Raw genomic sequence first — 23649 nt, 5'->3', positions numbered from 1 at the left:
GCAAATGGCAGGACTTTCCTTCTTTTAATGGCTATATAATATTCCACTGTATATATACCACATGTTCTTCATCCATTTATCCATCGATGGACACTTAAATTATTTCCGTATTTGGCAATTGTTAATGCTGCACTGAACATGGTGATGCAGATATCTCGCTGAGATCCTGATTACATTTCCTTTGGATATATACCCAAAAGTGGAATTGCTAGATCGTACAGTAATTTTATTTTTAATTTCTTGAGGAACCTCCATACTGTTTTTCATAGTGGCTGCACCAATTTACATTCTCACCAACAGAGCACCAGGTTTTGTCAAGGAAAATCACCTGACCTGGGATTTTTTTTGTTGGGAAGTTTTTGATTACTGCTTCAATCTCCTTATTTGTTAATATTCTGTTCAGATTTTCTATTTCTTCATAATTTAGTCTTAGTAGGTTGTATGTTTCTAGGAATTTATACATTTCTTCTCGATTATCCAATTTGTTGGTGTATAATTGTTGATAATAGTCTCTCCTTTGTATGTATTTCTGTGGTATTAGTTGTAATGTCTCTTCTTTTATTTCTGATTTTATTTGAGTCCTCTCTTTCATGGTTAGTCTAGTTAAAGTTTTGTCAGTTTTGCTTATCTTTTAAAAAATCAGCTCTTAGTTTCATTGAACTTTTCTATTGTCTTTCTGGTCTTTGTTTTATTTATTTTTGCTCTAATCTGTATTATTTCCTTCCTTCTGCTAACTTTGGACTTAGTTTGTTCTTCTTTGTTTAGTTCCTTCGGGCATAAAATTAGGTTGTTTATTTGATAGCTTTCTTTTTTCTTCATGTAGGCCTTTTACTTTCTTTTTTTTCCCCTCACATATCAGAAATGACAGAATTCAAGAGAGAACATGAAGGGTGAGTGCTTACTTAAAGAGTGGTCATCATCCACAGGGAGCTTGCAATTATCTCAAACTATTGCAATCAACTGAAGGAGATAAAACTTTGAGCCAGTGCCCAATATGTGATGACGTAAGGGGAGTATCCAGGAAGTTCTCAGATGATGGGGATGAGAATTAAAAGATAATCATAAAAGATAACTCTGAGAAGCAATAGTATACGAGTAGCAAGTAAACCAAGAAGAAAGTCTGTCTCCTGCTAGTGACTTCGTTCTTTCGTCACTTCTTCTCCATCGACCACTTCTTGTCCACAATCAACATGGTAGAAGAAGACAAAAGGAAGTTGGGACATTGGAGGGGATGGATAGAGGGGAAATAATATACCTTTGACTCCAGGCATGTTTTATAAATTTCTGTTGAGTCTTTAAAATAACCACAGAATAAAAGTAAACCCTGAATGATTTTTAGCTACAGCAGGCCAAGAACTATCTTAAGTGTACTTGTGGATTTATTTCTGAGAAACTTCACAATCCCACCAGTGGATGTGACATGATCAAAGATGAGAAAAGAGGCACAGGGAGGTTCGGTAATTTAATAATGGAGGGATGTTACTTTGCTAATAAGTGGCATAGAGAATAAAAACTACAAAGTGGATTTGAGTCTAAACACTGAACCCAAATGCTGGGTGGGCCACCAGGTTTTTCCACAGGAGAGAGAATCTTTGAGAGAAGGAGGTAAATAGAGTACCTGGCACATAGTAGGATCCTCCAAATATGGATTAAATAAATCTGTCCTCTTGGGTAGTGTTTTCATTTTCTTAAAATTTAATGTCTCCATAGGTCTCGTCCATTCTCTCTTCTGATGAGTCGCCCTTATCGCTGGTGCTGAGGTTCTCGGTGTTGAGAGAAGATGAGTGATGTGAATCTGAATTCTGGTTCCTCCTCCTCCTCCTCTTTCTTCTCCTCTTCCTCTCCTTCTTTCGTCTCATCCTTGCCATCCTCGCCCTCTTCCAACTCCCCTTTCGAAAATGGGGTCATGTTGTACATGCTGTATTTAAGCAATGAGGAGCTACAAAGGTTCAAGCAGCTTTTAGTGGAGGAGAACCCCAGACCTGGCTCCATCCAGATCACCTGGGACCAGGTAAAGACAGCCAGATGGGGGGAGGTAGTTCATCTTTTGATAGAGTCCTTCCCTGGACGACTAGCTTGGGATGTGACTCATGACATCTTTGCCAAGATGAACCAGACGGAACTGTGTCTTCGGGTACAAATGGAGCTAAATGGTGAGTAACAATCCAATATATGAAATGGCATTGGGCTTAGGTGCTGAAAAACTATATGTTTTGCTGGCCACCCACATGGGACACTGAACAAGAAAGCAAATACAGTACGATGATGGCTCTGACTCCAAAGGCAAAGACTATTCTGTTAAGCATATTTTTTAAAAAAACTTAACCAGATACTGCTTATAAGACTTGAACACAGAGAGATAAAGACAGAGAAATAGGAAGTAAGATGGTGGGGAAACATGCCGCTAAACAGAAGAAAGATGGTATAGCTACAGTGATGTCACCAACATAATATTTAAGGCAAGCAGATTGAGGACTAAAAAGGGCCATTTCATAATGATCAAGGGAGTCAATCCCAAGGACATTACAATCCTAAACTTCTCTGTCAAAAACACATCTTCAAAATACAGAAAGCCAAATCTGACAACTGAAAGGAGGACTAGACAAACTTACAAATAGGACAAGAGACATTCACACAGCTCTCCAACAGCTGATGTAACAAGTTGTCAAATGTTGGTAAGAACAGAGCAGGTGTGAACAACACAATTCATAAACCTACACAGAAGGTGACCAGGTCCCTTTTCTATCTCATCAGCCAGCACTTTGTGCGGCACCTGGTGTATCATAGGTGCACAAATATTGAAGGAATAGAGAATCATTTATTATGAAGAGGGGCCTGTTTATGATAAGAAGCCCCAGGTAGTTCTCTTTGGTGAAGTGACACTAGGTTGGGATCTAACAAATGAGGAAACAGCCACGGGAGGAGGAGGGAGAGTGAATAGAAAACAGAATCAGAGGCCAGGAAAACCTTATGCAAAAGAGCTCAGAGGTGGAAAGAACCTTGAGGAACAGGAGAGGTCAGTATTGACTAGACCCTGATGAGATAAGAGAAAGAGTGTACATATACATATGTTTATCTGTATATGGATGCATATACACATACGAGTATATGTGTCTTCATTATTTGTGGGTTCTTCCTACTCACTAAAAATTTATTTGTAACCCCAAAATCAATGTGTGAGGTGCTATCACAGTCATTCACAGACATGCACAGAGGGGTGAAAAATGTGAACGTTCACATTCCCAGCTGAACAAGGTGACATGACTCTCTGCCTTCTTGCCTCAGCACTCATCCTGTAAAAAAGTGTCCTTCCAATGGTCTATTTATTACCATATTTTTGTGTGTTTTTGTGCTTTTTGTTGGTGATGTCCCTGTTTCATATGACCCCCCAAGTGTAGTGCTAAAGTGTTGTCTCGTGTTCTAACCTCAAGTAGGCTGTAATGTACTGTGTGGAGGAAATCGTTGTTTTAAGTGAGCTTCATTCAGCCATGAGTTTTAGCACTGCTGGCTGTGAGTGCAAGGTGATTGAATCAGCAATACATATATTGAATAATATGTCTTTAAACAAAAACACACATAGACCAAGGTTATGCATTGAAGAGTCATTGATGATGTTGTAATCAGAGGCTGCAGGAACTGAGCCCTGTATTTTCCTGGGAGCAGTGGTTCAGTTTTGGCTAATTCAGTGTTTGTAGTGATTTTATGGATCGTAACTACTGTGAGTAACAAGAATCAATGACCATATAATTTTATATACCTATAAATATATACATACACAGATATACTCACATACACACATACACATATATGCACATACATATAGATGCTGAAGTGTGTATGTATTTTACATATACATACTTGTGTGAGTGCCTGTGCTTGTGTGTATTTGTCTTAATGTTTGCCTGGGCTGTAAATTCGTATGTCTTTGAACACCTTCCTCAGTACACCATAAAACAGCACCATGTCCTCACTTCCTGACATCATGACAGAGTCTAGGTAACTTTCTTTTCTGTGAACTAAGATGGTGAGAGAAGGTGGAAACTAAGGTGGGGACCCTTGAATGGTATAGCCACTACGATCCAGAAAGGGCACATGTTGCCCTCCTGTTCTGTCAGTCTTACCGTTCCAACGGGACAGCCTCTTTTGTTGCCTGTTCCAGAACTTCTACCTCACTTGGAGCCAGAGGACTTGAACCAAAGAGGAACACAAATGAATCTGGAGGAAGAAGACTCTGGTATGTGCCGGGAGCGTGAGAAACCCTGGAGGAGAATGGGCTGTGGCTTGGGAAGAGAAGCTCGGTTCCTGAGGCGTGGTGGATTGTAAACAAGTTGGCCTGGTGTCTCTTCCACAAAGAGTAGCTGAGGACACGCCTAGTTAAGAAGACCAGCTCCCGACCCAGGGGCTCAGACTACATCGCTGTGGCATCCTTTCTCTCCTCCTAACTTTCTCTTTTCTGGTGGGTTCAGTCTTGGGTGGTCTCTCTTCCACACAGTGGCCACTTTTGCCAACAGACGTTTTAAGTATATGTTGTACCATCTTAGTAACACCAGCAGAAAAAAGTGTCCCGAAATTGACTCCATTGAGTGAACTGGGATCGTGAGCTCATGCATGGAGGAGATGATGAAATGTCTGGTTGTTTGACACTGGCTCTTATGCATATGACCTAGTTGGGTGGTAAATCCAGCCACAGTGCAATGTAACAGGACGAAAGCGGGAAGGGATAGTTCTCCAAAGAAAAATTGGGACCAGAATAGAAGTGGCTGGTACAGCAGATTTCTTAGTTCCTTCCTCATTCCCCCACTGCCACTTACCTAGACCATCAAAAGGACAATTCTAGAAAGAATCCAAATTGTGTTAGTGTGAAAACAGCCTTCTCAATTGGGTTTCATAAAGAGATGAGGTCAGAAGGAACCAAGAACCAAACGAAAACGTTTTAATGTCATGAAAACCCACAGTACATGGAATGTGGGATGGTCAGTTCTTGCCTTAGCCTACTTAGATTACACTCCCTCAACAAATCCCGGCAAGCTGATAAAGTTTTAACACTATGAGCTGAGCCAGAGTCATAAATCCTACTTTAATTTTAGAGATGGCAGGTCTGAGGCTTGGAGAATCTGTGACTTGCCTACGGTCATAAAGTTAATAAGTTAGTAGCTCTCAGACTTCTAGTAAGTTCCTTCCTACCCATCAGCAGGGGACACAGTTGGAACCAAACACTTTTCTAATTTGTGAAATGTCCAGTGGACAGGAGAGAGAGAAAGAGAATCACAAATTAAGAAGGTGTGTGACCAATTTTGTTAACTCCTGACCCCATATCTAACTCTACCTTCTCACGTACTAACAGATAAAATGTGCCCAGCCTTGTGGGAAATACCATTTCCCTAGGTTTCCTTGAAGTTGGGGTGACAGCTGTAGGTCATGGGATATAAGTAGATGTCTTCTGGGGGCTTCAGTTTGTCCTCATAAAAGTAGACAGGCGCTGTTAGCAGGAGCCTTCTCCCTGTTATTCCTGCTTTGAATGCAGATGACATAGATAAAGCCGTAGGAACAATCTTCTATTTGTGAGGCAAGAAATAGGACAAATGTGCTAATAGAACTGTGGTTCTACTTGGCCCTGAAGCTTTGGAGCCAATCATCCAACTTCAACAGCTTTACTTCCACCCACGCACCCACCCCCTTTTCTGCAAAAAGCAGTCCTTGCTTTGTTTAAGCCTCGTGAAGTGGATTTTTCTGTGACTTGCAGGTCTTAACTGCAAGTGAAGCCCCACTCTCCCGAAAAGTGTGTGATTTATGCAAGTGTTTCATAGGACTTGTACAGACCTCAAGGCTAGTTTTCTTGTTGGTGAATTGGTTCTCACAAATAACTCTGATGATATGCCCTGTATTTCTCCCATCTCGCTAATCTAGATGGACTCCGTGAATACAGACTGCATGTGATGGACCAGTCTTCTGCCCTGCGGGACAAGACATCGTGGCCCAGGAACCACGTGGACTTCTTTTACCAAGACATTCACAGGCACGACGGACTTTTACCATGTCTGTTTCTTCCCAGGAGACCTCAAGGTCGACAGCCCAAGACTGTCATCCTCCAGGGAGTCGCTGGGGTTGGGAAAACAACCCTGGCCCAGAAGATGATGTTGGAGTGGGCAGAAAACAAGTTCTACCCCCACAAGGTCTGGTACGCTTTCTATGTCCACTGCCGGGAAGTGGCCCAGGTGGACCGGCAGAGCTTGTCTGAGCTGATGGCATGCAAGTGGCCCGGGTCTCAACCTCTAGTGTCCAAGGTTATGTCCAAGCCAGAACAACTGCTGCTCCTCCTTGATGGCTTCGAGGAAGTGAAATTAACTCTCACGGACAGACCAGAGGACCTGAGTGAAGACTGGAGCCAGAAGTTGCCTGCGTCTGTCCTCCTGGCCAGTGTGCTGAGCAAAAGGATGCTTCCTGAGGCCACACTCCTGGTCCTCCTGAGGGTCTCCTCCTACAGGACCCTCAAGCCCTTTCTGAAATGTCCCTCTTTTATCACCCTTACAGGGTTCAGTGTGGCCGAAAGAGCTCAGTATTTCAGGACGTATTTCAGAAACAAGAGGCAGGCTGACGAAGCCTTGGGTTTTGTTGCAGGGAACACGATCCTCTTCTCCATGTGCCAGGTGCCTGTGGTCTGTTGGATGGTGTGTTCATGTCTGAAACATCAGCTAGAGAGAGGAACCATGCTCGCCCACGTGTATCCGAATGCCACAGCTGTCTTTGCCCAGTATCTGTCTAGCATGTTTCGAACCAAGGTTGGAAGCTTTGCCAATGAGAGTTACCAAGAACAACTGAAAGGCCTGTGTCAAGTGGCGGCAGAAGGTATGTGGAACATACGATGTGTGTTTGATAAGAAAGACCTCGAGCGGGTCAAGCTGGACGAGGCGGCTGTGGCTACTCTCCTCAATGCAAATATTTTTCGAAGGGTGGCAGGGGGAGAAGACCACTATGCCTTCGCCCTCTTGAGCTTCCAGGAATTTTTTGCAGCCTTGTTGTACGTCCTTCACTTCCCACAGAGACTCTGCAATTTCCAGGTGTTGGACTGTGCTCAGGCCATACGCTTGATATCACATACTGGAAGAAAGAGAAATCACCTCACTTACATGGGGCTTTTCCTGTTTGGCCTTTTAAATGAGAGGTGTGCTCGCACTGTGGAGCTGTCCTTTGGATGCAGGGTGTCCTTGGAGAATAAAAAGAAACTGCTGAAAGTCACAGCCCTGTCACTTACCATGCACCACCGGGTCCCAAAGTTATTCTACTGTCTGCATGAAATCCAGGAGGAGGCATTTGTGAGTCACACCCTACATGATTGTCATAAAGCAACTTTGGTCATTAGCAAGAAGAAAGACATGCAAGTGTCTGCTTTCTGCCTCAAGCACTGTCAACATTTGCGGGAAATGGAACTGACTGTTACCCTGAGCATCACCAAAGCGTGCAGTCTCGACTCAGATCCCCTTTCTTGCCCTGAGTGAGTGCTCTAACCGCTCCCTTGCCAGTCTGCACTGTCCAGGGTATCTAGGGTGACCACCTGTCTCAACGGGATCCCTGACACATAGGACTTTCAGTTTGAAAACCAGGACAGAAGGTGTTTCTGGAATGCAGGTTTCCATGTTAAAACTGGGGACGTCCTGGAAAAACAAGATGAGTTGATCACCTTCCTTATCTCTATTCTGCATGCCCTCCCCTCCTATACATGTGGGGAACTTAGTTTCTCTGTCACCCTTACTTCTGTGTGTCATCAGTCTTTTAGTCTCTGGGGAAGAGCTATCCAATGGGACTTTCTATGATGATGGAAACATTTTCTATCTGTGCCATCCAATATGGGAACCACTAGTTATGTGGAACTGTTGAGCCCTTGGAATATGGCTAGTGTGACTGTGACACTGGATTTTAAATTTTATTTATTTTTAAATTTAAATAGCCACATGCAGCTAGTGGCCACCATATTGGACTGCACAGCTCTGGGCGTCTTTCTTTCAGTGTAAACACATCTCTCCCATCTTTAAATAAGGAAGAAAATAAATGAAAACTGCAAATCCTCATCAAGGGACCATTCCATCTCCCTCCTTGCTTTCCTACCGAACCACTTGAAATCATCATGTCTCCTGCCTGTATCTTATTCCCCACTGAAGTCTGAAGTGCACGTCTAGTGCTGTGGTCAAGGGCTTGAGTTCTCCAGCTGTTCCAGTATAATTCTTATCCCCACCACTCAGCTAAGACTCTCTCAGGAAACACTTAAACAAATTTATATTTTAACAAATACAATGGATTTGTTTTTTTTAAGACATGGCAAATAGCACTGACTACCCATTTTTTTCCATACTGTTTTCGTATTGGTTGATATTTGTATAGCCTTTACCATACACCAGACACAGTGCCAGGTACTTTTATGTGAATTATTTCTCTTATTGTCACCACTTGACACCACAAAGCCCTGGAGGTCAGATAGATGTCATGTCTTGTGCAAGGTCACACAACTGGCTGAAGCTATGACTTGAACTAACATTGGACCTCCAATAGCTACAATGAGGAGCTGGGCAAATAGACTGACTTTGCTTCTTATTTTAATCAATAAAAGTTAATTGAAGCTCAGCCATGGTTGCTTGTGATGTATTGCCCATGACTGCTACCAAACAGCTACGGCAGAGTTGAGTAGTTGCCACAAAGCGTATGTCTGGCCAATCACAGAAAAAGTTAGCCAGCCCCTGTCCTAGGGTATATTTTTAGAATTGCTGGATCATGGAGTCCACATATCACATCTTTAACTTTATCATCACAGTTATCACCAGTTGCTCTCCAAGGAGTGTTAGTATTTCATGGGTGGAATGAATTGTATTCACTGGTATTGAATGACTTCACAGGACAGGCTCTTCCATGTCCACTCCCAGCTTATATGGATAAACCCAGTCGGCTCCACATCATATCTGATTGGCCTTCCAGCCCCAAGTACCTTCTGTCTGGGAGAGGAATGAAGGCCAAGGGCTTGATACTCAACTTGGTGTTGCATATTGGTCAAAAGTCTATAATTATAATGTCTTGCTATAAGACTGAATTATCTTTGCATAGGGAATAGAGCCAAAAATATAACAGTGGTGACAGATGGTGACTAAACATTGTGGTGATCATTTCATAAGATATATAAATGTTGAATCACCATATTGTACACCTGATACTAATAAAATGTTATGTGTCAACTATAATTAAAAATAAAATTTACCCCTGAAACTGATATATTGTATGTCAACTGTAATTGAAAAATTAAAACTTTTTAAAATTTACTAAGTCACACATCATATTAGAAAATAAAATAACCTCAAAACAAAGTTTTTTTTAAAAAGACTGATTAATCTTAAAACCTAACATTAGTAGAACTCTTAAAAGATGACAGATTTTTCACGTGAATTAGTCCATTGCTAACTCTTGTGGAAGTTCTTGAAGGTTGGTTGGTCCATTCTCCCCAGTTTTACTAAGATATAATTGACATGTAACATTATGTAAGTTTAAGGTACACAACATAGTGATTTTATGTATGTATATATTGAAAAATGACCACAACAAGGTGAGTTAATATCCATCACCTTGCATAGTTACAATTTTTGTGTGTGTGATGAAAATTGTTAGAATCCCCTCTGTTCGCAACTTTCAAATGTACAATACAATGTTATTAATCATCCTACTGGACATCCCCAGAATTAATTACATCCCCAGAATGTATTAATCTTATCACTGGAAGTTTGTACCCTTTGACCAGCTCCACCCATTTCCTCCTGCATCTCTTGGTCAGCTTCTCTGAAAGGGTTCATGGAGAAGAATGAAGAGAGAGTCAGCAGGTCCTTCCAGATTAAGTTTTTCCTCGTTCTCCTATGTAGCATGTTTTCTTTTTAATAACAATTTCATAAACACAGACTAAGTATATAGGATGCAAGATAGAATTCAGTCTCTGACCCCATAGAAATCTTAAGTGATTAAAAAACAACTTCCTTTCTTCGTACATCCTGGGGAGATACAGGTATCTTTACCTGAGGCCGTGAATCTTCCTGGAATGAAGTGAGAAATCTTGTACTGATTCTTCTGGGCATTTTTTAAAATAAGGGACTCTTGTTAGAACCATCAAGGGGTCTGATCATAACCAGGGTAGGGACCACCGGCTTTGGGTTTACTCCTGTTTTCTCCAGTATGATCTCTAAACATGAGTCATATTCTGTTTTCTCCCTTCCACTCAGACCAGAAGGCAGCAATCGATGTTTCCTCTGGTGGCAAGACCTGTGCTCTGTGTTTAGGACACATAGGAACTTGGAAGTCCTGGCTGTGACAAACAGCTTTATGGAGCCTGATGCAGTGAAGGTTCTTTCCACAGCCCTGAAACACCCTGCATGTAAGCTACGAAAACTGATGTGAGTATGAAACAAAGCCCGGCTGGAAGGAGTTCCATGGAGACGGTCTGTCTCCCACCCAGTTTGTTTCCTCCCTCTGCTCACACTAGATTTGCAGGAGGACTCCATGTCCATCGTCTTATTCCTTCTAGTCTTATTGAGAAGTAATCGACATACAACACTGTATAAGTTTAGGGTGTATAGTCTTTTGACTTGACATGTATATTGCAAAATGATTACCATTATAAGTTTAGTTGTTTCCCATCTCCCCACCTCCTCCCTGTTAGCAATCATCAGCTTGTTCTCCATATCTGTGGGTCTGTTTTTGTCTTGTTTATTCATTTATTTTAGTTTTAGATGCCACATATAAGTGAGATTGCACAATATTTCTTTTTTTTAAATTAAAGTTTATTGGGGTGACAATGGTTAGTAAAGTTATTAGGTTGGTGCAAATGTAATTGTGGTTTAAAAGGTTAAAAATAATTGCAAAAACGGCAGTTACTTTTGCACCAACTTAATATATAGGTTTCAAGTGTACAATTCTGTATTACATCATCTATATGTCACATTACACAATGTGCTCACCACCCAGAGTCAGTTCTCCTTCCATCACCATATATTTGATCCCCCTTACCCTCATCCCCCAGCCCGCTCCCCCCTTACCCTCTGGTAACCACTAAACTATTGCCTGTGTCTATGGGTTTTTGTTTCTCATTTGTTTGTCTTGTTCTTTTGTTGTTTTTGGTTTATATACCACATATCAGTGAAGTCATATGGTTCTTGACTTTTTCTGACTTAATTTCACTTAGCATAATAATCTCAAGATCTGCCCATGTTGTCACAAATGGCACTATTTGTCTTATGGCAGAGAAGTAGTCCATTGTGTATATATACCACAACTTCTTTATCCAATCATCTATCGAAGGACACTTTGGTTGTTTCCATGTCTTGGCCACCATAAATAAAGCTGCAATGAACATCGGAGTACATATATCTTTATGGATAAATGTTTTCAGATTTTTTTGGTAGATACCCAGGAGAGGGATTGCTGGATCATATGGTAATTCTATTTTTCATTTTTTGAGGAACCTCCATACTGTTTTCCATAGTGGCTGCACCAATCTACATTCCCACCAACAGTATATGAGGGTTCCTTTTTATCCACAGCCTCTCCAACACTTGTTATTTGTCTTGTTGATGATAGCCATTCTAACTGGTGTAAGGTAATATCTCATTCAAGTTTTTATTTGCATTTCCCTAATAGCTAGTGAAGTTGAGCATTTTTTCATACATCTGTTGGCCATTTGTATGTCTTGTTGGGAGAAGTTTCTGTTCAGGTCCTCTGCCCATTTTTTAATTGTATTGTTTGTCTTTTTGTTGTTGAGTTGTAAGAGTTCCTTATATATTTTGGATATTAGCCCCTTATCAGAGGCATTGTTTGCAAACGTCTTCTCCCATTCGGTTGGTTGCCTCTTTGTTTTATCAATGGTTTTTGCTGTTCAGAAGCTTTTTAGTTCGATATAGTCCCATTCATTTATTTTAGCTTTTACTTCTCTTGCCTTTGAGGTCAAATTCATAAAACCCTCTTTGAGTAAACATAGACATTGTTATATGTCAATTACATCCTAATAAAGCTGGAGGAATAAAATAGCTAATTAGCTACCTCGAGTGTGGTGAAGGTTTCTCGGTGTATGCATATGTCTAAGCTCATCAAATTGGAAGCATTAAATATAGGACAGATGCATTTTTGATACATCAATTATACCTCAATAATGCTATTTAAAAAGAACAAATAATGGGATCCATAACTTGGGCACTGCTTACCTCTCCAGCTTTAGGTGTGTGAAATCTTCCCTATTGACTGAAGACTTAATGCAAGTTTTGATGAAAAACCAGTATCTGAGATACTTGGAAATACAAGGGACAGAAGTGGGACATGAGGCCATGGAAACTCTATGCATGGCCTTGAAATGCTGGCAGTGTTGTCTGCAGTGTCTGAGGTGAGACTCAAGGCTGGGAGAGAGCATCCCCACACCCAGGTAGTCTTTTCAGAGGTGTAGGTCACATGGTCAGTCTGCAGGCCATCTTTGATCCAGATCACTCAGCTTTTTTTTTTTTTTGAGGCATACCACATAATGGTGTAATGTACATAGGTGTTGTGACATGACCACCACAGTCAAGCTCATGAACACATCTACCACCACCTCGCATAGTTACCATTTTTGTGTGCAGCTGCATATCTCTTCCCATCTCTGCATTCAGTGACTTCACAGCAGTCACTTGAAACCAGCCGTGGTGGCGGTGTTTACACAGCAGACATGGGCAGATACGGTATATCAGAGCCTTTTTCTCCAGAGTCAGCAAATCAACATTTCAGGGGAAGCAGAGCTTGCCACCCCAGAAATATGCCTTTTGGGATATTGCTTTTAAGCTGGTAATTAAGGAACAAAAGACTCAGAAAAACCTTTGACCTCCCCACCCCCAACTACCTAACAGGAATTTAGACAGCTGACCTGCTTGGGGAAGTTGGCCATCATCAGAAATAAGTATGTTTAATATGAACTAGAGTGAGAGAGGGAGGAGCCTAGCGAAGCCCATTGTTCGAAGTTCTCTCCGTGTCCCCTTCTTACAGATGGCCCAACAAACATTTATTTACCAAACATTGAGTTTCCATCTCCATGTGACTTGCCTTCCTCTCCTTTGAAGCCCCAAACCACAACCCCCATTTCTCCTTAGCTCCAGAATGGCTTATAAACCACAACTGCCCAATACCTCTTTAAGTCACCTATTTAATGGCATCCCCACACGTACATCCGTAATGAACTTGGGGCATTTTCTTCTGTTAATCTGTCTCTGTTCAATTTGCTTATTAGTCCATCCAGAAGAACTTAGAAGGTGAGAGGAAAAGTACTTTTGAAGCCCCCACACCAGCACATGGAGGCTTACTTAGCTCCCCCACAGCCTTTTGCTGTGTTACGTTGCCTCTTGTTTTGTTTCCTTCTGCCAGCTGCGCTCCCTGACATGTCAGAGCTGAATGGAGCCTGGATCTTCACTACATTCTCCTGCCTTTCTTTTACATTACAGAACGATCTAAGGGGGTGGTAAATAAAGGATAATAGTTTGCTTAAAAGTCTGTCTGAGCAGGTCGACTTGAGATGGACACTTTGCTTGACAAGGTGGCAGCGGTGTGACTTAGGAAGAGCTGTCTCATGTGACTGAGTGTCATTTCTTCCTCATAAAGGCTGTTTGGCAAAGAAGTGTAATAAGAAGCTGTATTTCAAGGGCTGAATTGCGTCCCTGGCTCATACCGTGTTTCCCGAAAATAAGACCAGGTCTTACATTAATTTTTGCTCCAAAAGATACATTAGGGCTTATGTTCAGGGGATGTCATCCTGAAAAATCATGCTAGGGCTTATTTTCCGGTTAGGTCTTATTTTCAGGGAAACACGGTAATTAGAGCCAGTGATGGTTGGGCATTTGATAATAGCCCCAAGTATGTATCCTTTTCTACTGATAATTTGTGACTGTGCTGAACTTGATGTAGGTCTACCAGCCACGGAAGAGGCAGATAACCCCTAGAGTCACTCTGGTGTGAGGAACAAGAGTGTGACACAGTAGTGGAGATCTATGTAACTAAATGGGCACCATTTTCCCCAGGAGCTGAGGCTTGGCGTTTTTGTGTATGACTCTTACAGGTTGGAAGACTGCTCAATCACCCCCAAAAGTTTGCTTGATCTTGCCAGGAATCTCAAAAGTAACCCACACCTGAAGACTCTAATGCTAAGAAGTAGCTCCCTGATGAACTCTGGGATATATTACCTATCATTGGCCCAATTAGAGAGATTATCGTAAGTCTTTTTATTGTTGCTGTGACTGTTGTTTATTTGTTTGGTAGGTTCAGTGCTTCTGGGGGGTAAAGCAGTAATAGAGGAATGCGTGTATAATGGAACAAACTTGAGTCTTGTGATTGATATAATTACATAGGTGGGTCAATTACATAGAGGGGGGTGGAATCTTCATAAAAGTACATATTTATACCCAATATCCTAGAATATATAATTATAATGAGCCAGATATACCCATCATTGGTTTATGAACTAGAACCTCACCAGTACTGTTTTCCTTCCTCATTGGTTGTCTTGAACCCTGCCCCACCCCCCACAATAGCCATCTTGCATTGGGATGACCAGGCTCCTTATTTTTATGCACACCTAGTGCTACTATCCACATGTCCTTCAGCAGAGCATCACAGAGCCTTGCACTGCTTGAACGTCACATAAGTGGCTTCATCTACTATGTGCCCTTTTTCTGATCAGCTGACATTTTAGTGTTCATCTGTGTTCCATTGCTTCTGTAGCCCATTGGTCTTCACTGCTGAATGAGAACAGTTATATGATCATGCATCGATGTAGGTACCTATGTTACCTGCTGCCGAGGTTCAGACAGCACACACACACACCCTCCATACAGCTCATCCAACACTTGTTACTGTCCGTATTCCCATTACTGTTTTTGCCAATCTGTTGAGCAAGAAAGGATATCATGTTATTAAATTTGCATGTCCCTCATTACTAATGAAAATATTTTCATAGCCTTACTACTCATCTTAGTTTCTCTAACATGAATGCCTGCTCATGTCTTTAATGCATCTTTCTATTTTTTCAATTCATGAAATGATGTCTCTTCCTGAGCCATCTCCATATCTGTTATTTATTCTTCAGTCATTGATGATCTCTTTCTCGTCCCTCTTAGTCCCACGATGTAATGAGTTCCCTGACCCATAGTTCTTGAGTCTACTGTTCTCACATCAAACTTGCTGTCCTCTCCTTTAAAACTTGGAAGCCCTGAGAGGCGGTCCCAGAGGTAATGCTGAGGCTTTTGCATTTAGAAGGAAAGCCCAGGCTGAACTTTCATTGCTCAGTAGGAGACAAAACCCAGTCTCAGGCAGGAGTTAAGTTGCCTCCCACCCATGTGTTTCTCCCCCACAGGCTGGAGAACTGTGACACTACATTGCTCTGCTGTAACAGTCTCATTTTGCCTCTCAAGAATACCAACAATATGCTGACCCACCTGAGTTTGGCAGAAAATGCCTTGACGGACAAAGGGGCAAAACAACTTTGGAATGCCTTACGACATACCAAGTATCCTCTGCAGAGGCTCGTGTAAGTCCCCAAATGTTCTCTTCTTGGAAAACCCTGGAGTAGAATGGCATCATTGACAGGACCTGTTATATATGCACATATGCAACGTATTTATTAAGTACCTCCTGCGTATGTGGTGCGGATGCTAGAGGAAAGCATAGTAAAGGGAACATTGTTATTACCTCGGTTTCAGAGACAAGGTATCTAGAGGCAGAGTTCTCAAACTGCGTGCCAAAACATCCCACAGTGACCTCACAGAGGCACTAAAGGATAGTTTAAATTTAAGAAACAGCAACATCTGCTCATCACTGCAAGAACTATTAGCTTCAGGTGGTTTCACTTCAACCTCAGACTGTGTACGTTCCTTTCAGTGATGTCATATCTTGGCAAAGCTAGGTTTTTAGCCACTGCTGCCATGTGACTGCTCACAAAATTTAATGGGGAACAGGGCGATGTGAGACAACCACTGAGATGCTAAGGGTGACATGAACTGACGAAGTCTGGGAGTCTCTGCTCTAAAGTGTTCCCATGAGCCCTGACATTCAGAGTGAGTGTTATGCCTTTGAGATCAGAATAACATACCGTGTTTCCCCGAAAATAAGACCTAGCCAGACAATCAGCTCTAAAGCGTCTTTTGGAGCAAAAATTAATATAAGACCCAGTCTTTTTTTTCTATAAAATAAGACTGGGTATAATACAATATAGTATAATATAATATAATGTAATGTAATGTAATTCCGGGTCTTGTATTAATTTTTGCTCCAAAAGACACATTAGAGCTGATTGTCCGGCTAGGTCTTATTTTCGGGGAAACACAGTAAGGCATTAGGAAGAGGGTCACGTCACTAACTCAAAGGTAGGGCCCAGGATACATACTAAATGATATTCTGCTTGACGTTTATCTCACTCTATGAGGAATCCTTTAAATGATCTCCCTTAGGTGTCAGGGTGCTTTTATTATTAATAATACAATTCTATCATATTATTATTATTATCATCAGAAAATAAACTCAAACTATCTTAAACCGTAAAGAAATTTGCTGGTTCATAAAACCAGAAATGCAGAAGTGGCACAAAATATCCCCTGAACCCACTGACATTTTCAGTGTCCCCAAAAAGAAGCAAGAAATAGTGTAACTGCTTTGGAAAATGATGTAGTAGCAGCTGTAAAGCTAACCATAGACACACACATGAGTCAGCAACCCCACTTCCTAGGCATAGACACAAGCAAAATAAAAACTAACATCTATACAAAAACTTGTACACGGTGTTCACAGCAGCATTATTCATAATGCCAAAACGTGGAAACAACCCAAGTGTCCCTCAGCTGATAAATGGATAAAGAAAGTGTGGTCTATCCTTACTGTGGAATATTATTCAGTGAAATGGAGCGAAGTACTAATATGTTTTACAACGTGGATGAATCTTGAAAATATTATGGTCAGTGAAAAGCCAGACACAAAAGACCACATCGTGTGTGATCACATTTATCTTAAGTGTCCAGAACAGGCAAACCTGTCATGCTGCAATGAACATGGGGCGCAGATATTTGTTTAAATATCCAGAAAGCAGATTAGTGGTTGCTAAGGGTGGGGTGGGGGAGAAATTGGGAGTGACTGCTCAGGGGTACAGGGTTTTCCTTTGGGGGGGTAAAAAAAATATTCTAAAATTGTGGTAAATGTCACACAAATCTGTAAACATACTAAAAAGCAATGCTAGTACACTTTAAATGGGTGAAATGTATGGCATGTTAATTATATCTCGATAAAGCTGTTATTCAAAAAAAAAAAAAAGCAGGAAAGACGTCAAATTTAAAGGTGTTTTGGTTGGTTTGGTTTTCCCCTTATGTGTGTTTCTTTGCAGGCTGAGAAACTGTGCCCTGACCTCTGACTGCTCTCAGGATATGGCATCTGTTCTTGATAAAAACAAAAACCTGAGAAGTCTGGACCTTGGTTTTAACAGCCTGAAGGACGAAGGGGTTATCCTGCTCTGTAAGGGCCTGATGAACCCTGACTCTGGACTACAGATTCTTGAGTATGTTTCCTTCTTTGAGATCAGGACAATGGTCTATAGAATTCTGTCAGGATAGAATATGGGGAAAGTCTTTTTGCATTTCTGGTTTTTCCCCTCGATTTGATTGGAGGACTGGGGAGCTTCAAAACAGTGGTTCAAAGTGTGGTCCTCAGCCTAGGAATGTCATCTGGGACTTTGTTAGAAATGCAAATTCTGGCATAATTTGTCTTTTTGGGTTTGGCTTATCTCGCTTAGTATAATGTCCTCTAGGTCCATCCCGAGTTATTGCAAATGGCAGGATTTCCGTCTTTCTTGTGGCTGAGTAACATTCCATTGTATGTAAACATCACATCTTCATCCATTCATCCTTCAACGGACACTTAGGCTGTTTTTATTCTAACTACTGTGAGTAACGCTGCACTGAAGGTTTCTCCAATGGACTCTGTTTACAACAGCCCCTCCCAAGTCCATAAATGAGCATTCCCCTCCTTTGTTCTCTGCATGCCTGTGTGATTTGCCATTAGACCACTTGTCCTGAATGGCAGTTCTTTTTTTTTTCTGTCATAATATTGGCAGGTATTTTTGTGTAATTTAAAAATTTTTTTCAATTACAGTTGACATCCAATATTATATTAGCTTCAGGTGTACAACATAGTGACTAGACATTTATATACCTTACAAAGTGATCGCCCTGATAAGTCTAGTACCCACCTGACACCACACATAGTTATTACAGTATAGCTGACTATATTCCCTATGCTGTGCTTTACATCCTCTTTACTGTTTTGTAACTGCCAATTTGTACTTCTTAATCCCTTCACCTTTTACACCCAGCCTCCCAAGCCCCCTCCCATCTGGCAACCACCAGTTGGCTCTCTGTATCTATGAATTTGTTTCTGTTTTGTTTGTTCATTTGTTTTGTAGATTCCACATATAAGTGAGATCATATGGTATTTGTCTTTCTCTGTCTGACACTCCATTCAGCACATTACCCTCTAGGTCCATCCATGTCCTCACCAGTGGCAGGATTTCCTTCTGTTTTATGGCTGAGGAATGTTCTGTTGTATACATGCACCATCTCTTCTTTATCTACCGAATGGCAATTCTTTATTGTTCCCAAATAAATCGGTTTTGCTGGAGAAACATCTGGCTATTTGTTTAAAGTCAACAGAGTACACTTACTTGATTTCCTGCCTTCTCTCCCCCACCCCCCAATCAACTCTGAGTTCCAGGAAGCCAGGGATGGTGTAACCTTTGCACTGTTTTTCTTCACTGTTGTGTCAACAACACCCAGTGCCGTGCTCAGCACACAGGTGGTGCCAAACAGGTCTGTTCTGACTGAGCAAAGGCAATGAGTGGTCACAATCATTTTTTAACAAGATATGGCTCATCCCATCTCAGAGTTAGGAACTGCATAGCCGACTCTGAATAATCATCCAAAACACACAAAGAAACCTACGCCTGGTAGGTACTCACATATTTGGAATGAAAGGACTTGTTCCCATCTAAGTGTGGTTTCTAGGCTGTCAACCTTTGTTGGGGCTGAGCTCTTAGATATGGAATGTGGCATTTGTTCTGTTTCCATCCCACAGGCTGGACAGGTGCCTGTTCACCTCCATCTGCTGCCAGGCCATGGCTTCCATGCTCCTCAACCACCAATATCTGAGGTATCTCGACTTGAGCAAGAATGATATTGGGCCCAGTGGCATGGTGCTCTTGCGTGAGACCTTTCAGAAGCGGAAATTGAGAGCAAAGGTCGTCCTGTAAGTCTCTCTACTAGGTTCCCTCTGCAGAAACAACAGCTCAAGAAAAGCTCCTCCTGAAGAGTGAGATTCTGAATGAAAATGCTATTGCAGGTGTTGCTGACATTCTTCTCTCATTTCCTGGGGATTTATACTTCCCTTTCTGTGGCTGTTCAAACCCCAACTCCTGATTGAGTGTAATGGGAAAAATGACCTGGATTCACCTGTCTGATTTTAAATTCTTTCTTTTTGCCAATCTTCTCTCCTTGTCTTAAACAACTGAGTTTGTTATCACCACTTACCTGTTCTATGACTGTTAACAGGTAGTTTACCTTCTGAGTCTCAGTTTCCCCACCTATAAAGTTGGATGGCATCTCCCTCCATGGGGATGTTATGAATATTGAAAGAAAGTGCACCTATAAGGCACTTAGCACAGTACCTAACACCATGACATTTTTAGTCAGTGGAGGGTTCTGGGTGAAGGTTATAACTACACCTGGTGTATTCATTACCTGTTGCTCTGTAACAAATTGACACGACACTTAGTAACTTAAGACAACATACATTTATTTTCTTATATAATTTCTGAGGGTCCGAAATATGGGTGTAATTGGGTGGTTTTAGCTCACAGTGTCTCATGAGGTCTAAGTTATGCTTTTGACAGGAGCTTAATGGGGACTGAAGGATCAACTTTCAAGCTTACCCATGTGGCTGTTGGCAGGAGGCCTCAGTTGCTCTCTATAGAGCTGCTCATGACGTTGTAGCTGGCTTCCTCCTGAATGAGAGAGAGAGAGAGAGAGAGAGAGAGAGAGAGAGAGAGAGAGAGAGAGAGAGAGAATGAGAGCCCAAACAGAGCCACAGTCTTTTATTACTTCATCTTGAAGGTGACATCCCAAAATCCCATCACTTCTGCCTTATTCTATTGGTCAGTGGAAGAGGGGACAACACAAGAGTGTGTGTGACAGGGAAAATCACTGGGGGCCTACCACACCTGCCTAGTATGCAGTGGAACCCAGGCACTTTGACTCCTCCCCTGAGCTCTTGAGAGCATCACCATCGCTCTCAATCTGCTTCGTGGGACCAGAGGGTTGTCCTGGGGGCTACATTTCTGTCCTAGAGGCTTTGCATACTTTTCTAGGACTCCAAACGGAAACCAGAGTATGAGAAACCAACCTGGTTCTTATCCTTCACAGGGAGAAGAAACAGAGTTGTAGAGTGGATATGATGACAAGGCTGGAGGGCCCACAAGCGAAAAATGAAATCCTGAAGATAATAAAGGACTAGAATGCTGAGGGCAGTATGGTGACCCCGTGGAGAGTTTTTTCCTAATGAAAACTTGGGAAACGGTTGCCTGTTCTGTGGGTCATTCTGCGTCTGGGATGGCTGGCTCAGTGAGTTCTGGAAAATGGTTTCAAGCATGACCCTCAAATAGCTTCCTTGGAGGTACTGAGGGTCATTGTTAGATGGAGACTAGTCACTGAACTGGGGGCACCATGGAGAGTTCAGCCCACTTCCACTCCTGGCTTCTAGATGTCTTTAGATATGTTATGTTGTCTCTGGGAATTGTCTGTCTCACCTACTAGAGTATTGGGAGAATTTAATTAAAAATGTACATGAATGCATTTTTGTTTTCCAAGTGTTATTTACCTGTAGACTGGTACATCGACTGTTAAGAAGGAAGAAATCTATTCCTTAACTTGTCCGGATAAAGTATGCAGAGGACATTGCCAAGAAAGATAATAACAGTGTCAGGGAGAGGGAGAATTCCTCCCCCCATCACCCTTTTTTAGTTCTTACAGCTGGACTAATAATACAATAATAAAATTGACACCAGACTAGATTAACAGTCGAAAAACCAATATAATATGTTGGGAGAATTACAATCTGGTGCTCAGATCATGAGATGAATGTCGAAGAAATGATCAAACCAGATACCTATTTATACTTTTTAGACAAAGAAACAATGAATTCATGAGAAATTTAATATCTTTTAACAAAGAAAGTTAGTGCTCATCCAGAAGGCACCTACGCAAGGTTTGGGTGTTGGTTAGTGAGGACGCGAAACAAAGTTTGGGCTTGGGTGGTAAATTAGTAAAGCTGTCACCAGGCTTATTTATATATGCTCTCGACTCAATTCTTTTAACTCTTGTGATAAGTTGTGTGTCAGCCCTTATCTCCTGCAGGAGTGGGGAGGGCACTTATCTCCCGCTTTTAGGAGGACAGAGAGGTCAGGATTTCCTTCTTGCATGGGCTGCTGCTTAAATGACATTAATTCAAAATAATCAATATGCATTGTGGGATCTCTTCGGGCGGCCTACCCTGAGCCCTGATACTAGCAAGTGATGGAAAAGAGGAATCATGTTTAAGGAACTCTTTAAAAAAATGCATGATTCATAACTTGGTAAAAATGAGTTTAATCTATTCATAGAGTAAATCAAAGCAAATTTTTCTTGGAGGTGTAGTGGGTTGAACCTATCGCTAGACCGGATGTAGAGAGTGGTGTCCTTTATTCTTTGGGTCCGCAGGACTTTGAGGAGGTGCAGGAATGAGTACATGGGTGCCCTCCCTTCCAACACCTTGGGGAGGGACTTTACATCATGGGGCAGACCCTGAATTCTGTCAGGTCTGACCTATTCAGTACACAACGAAAGGAGTTAGGGTAGCATCTGGAGCTCAAAGATCTAGAAAACAATCGTAGGGCTTTTTTATTTTGAAACAGTCATCTTTCTCTACATAAAGTAATGATCAGGTATTACCCCCTGCTGATTTCTCAACTCTCTAAAGGGGTTTTTGTTGCAAAAGTCAGAGCAGCTGAGATCCTCAACCCCACCCCATTCTTAAGGAGCAGACAGAAAGAAAGGCCCATCAAAAGCCAAGCTCTGTTACAGGTTAGCTTTAATTTGTTCTCCAGAGTCCAGAATTTAACCGCTGGAGCTGATCAAGCAGCACTAAGATGACCCACCTGGAATGAGGTGGGGCTGCCCCAACGGCCTTGCCTGCCATCAATAGGCTGAGAGGTGGGCAGTGCAAAGCCGGAGATCTCACCCAGTGATGTGCTCCCCCAAAGGGCCTAGGGGTACCCCCTTTCCTAAAGCAATAAGGGAACATGCCTTGAGAAGAACAGGGCTGGAAGTAGGACGGTGGTTCCTGACCTCTGTGCACGTTGTTATATGCAAATCTTTAAAAGTACAGAAACCTGGCTTCCAGCCCCAGACGTCCTGACTTCATTGGAATGGGATGGGGCACAGTCATGGGGATTTTAAAAGTTCCCCAGGGGAGTCTAACCTGTGGTGAAGTTTGGGAACTGAATAGGAGATGTCGTTACTATGGTAACCACTTCGCAATATGTAAGTATATCGAATCAATGCATTGTCCACCTTAAACCTACACGGTATTGCCAATTGTGTATCAAGAAAGCTGGGAGGGAGAAAGAAATGGGAGATAATCATTAATGTAGAGACTCAAGGCACAAGGGAGCTGGTATTTGTTACCCAAGGTGGACACTTTAGAATGTTGGAGAACATGCATTTGATAACAAACAGAAATGCCTACTGTGAGCTCACGGGCAACCCACATAATAGAGTCTTATGGAGAAAGTCGATTCAACAAACAGCATCATTAGAAAGTGGTCAGTAGCTGTGAGATGAAATTTCCAGGTCATGGAAAAGAAGGACACACACGCACAATTATCACTGGGAAGACCAGGAGAAGACTGTGCTCATGCAGAGGCCCTGGGCACAGGTATGCCAAGGGGCATGCGCTGTCTTCACCTGCAGTATCAGCACAGGTGGGAAGGGGATGGGGCACAGGGGCAGAAAGCAGCTGCAGCACATTGACCCTGGGCCCGGCCACTCTGAGCCGTGGCAGCCAATGGTCAGTGACAACGTCACCACCCAGGATTCCCCAAAGCACGGTATCACGTGGTTACCAGTTGGGATCCGACCCTGGAGGTGAGGAGTCCAGTCTGTGAGTGTACTCTCCCATCTTGTTCCCAGCTCCTTTCTCCCCCTTTTCTTTCTCCATAACTGATTAGAACTTATTCACTGGGCCCTGGTCTGTGTTCCCACCATCTCCACTTACAGTAGTGAGAGCCCAGGGCCCAAATATACCCTTTGAAAGGATGAAGGGTCCCATTTATGTTTGGGGTATTTAGGTACATGCCTTACCCTTTCCAGTCTCTAGGTCCAAAACAGACGATATAAGTGGGGGGTTGTAGCTCCAGGTCAGTATCAGCTGATGTCCGGTCCACATTTTGTGGGAATATGGGTGTCTTACTGTGTTCATTGTAACTATGTTAACTATGGCTTCCCGACATCCATCCTGAGGGTGTTCTTTGTCAAGTGAGGACACTGAGTC

At 42.2% G+C, this 23649-nt stretch overlaps 1 protein-coding gene across 1 annotated transcript; it reads left to right on the top strand.

The window, feature by feature from the left end:
* Positions 1–1780: 1780 nt before the first annotated feature.
* Positions 1781–20915, top strand: NLRP8 (NLR family pyrin domain containing 8). The gene is made up of 10 exons (XM_019710895.3): positions 1781–2153; positions 4160–4234; positions 5908–7492; positions 10248–10418; positions 12230–12397; positions 14093–14245; positions 15386–15559; positions 17402–17572; positions 19144–19314; positions 20487–20915. Exons 1-10 carry the CDS (start codon positions 1781–1783, stop codon positions 20575–20577), a joined length of 3132 nt encoding a protein of 1043 aa, XP_019566454.3. The 3' UTR covers positions 20578–20915.
* Positions 20916–23649: the final 2734 nt, after the last annotated feature.

Source organism: Rhinolophus sinicus, chromosome 8 (genome assembly GCF_057876585.1).
Source record: "Rhinolophus sinicus isolate RSI-liver-muscle chromosome 8, RSI-T2T, whole genome shotgun sequence".
Taxonomy (NCBI): Eukaryota; Metazoa; Chordata; class Mammalia; order Chiroptera; family Rhinolophidae; genus Rhinolophus; species Rhinolophus sinicus.
Note: the sequence above shows the minus strand (reverse complement) of the source record. Positions and strands in the feature narration are given on the sequence as shown.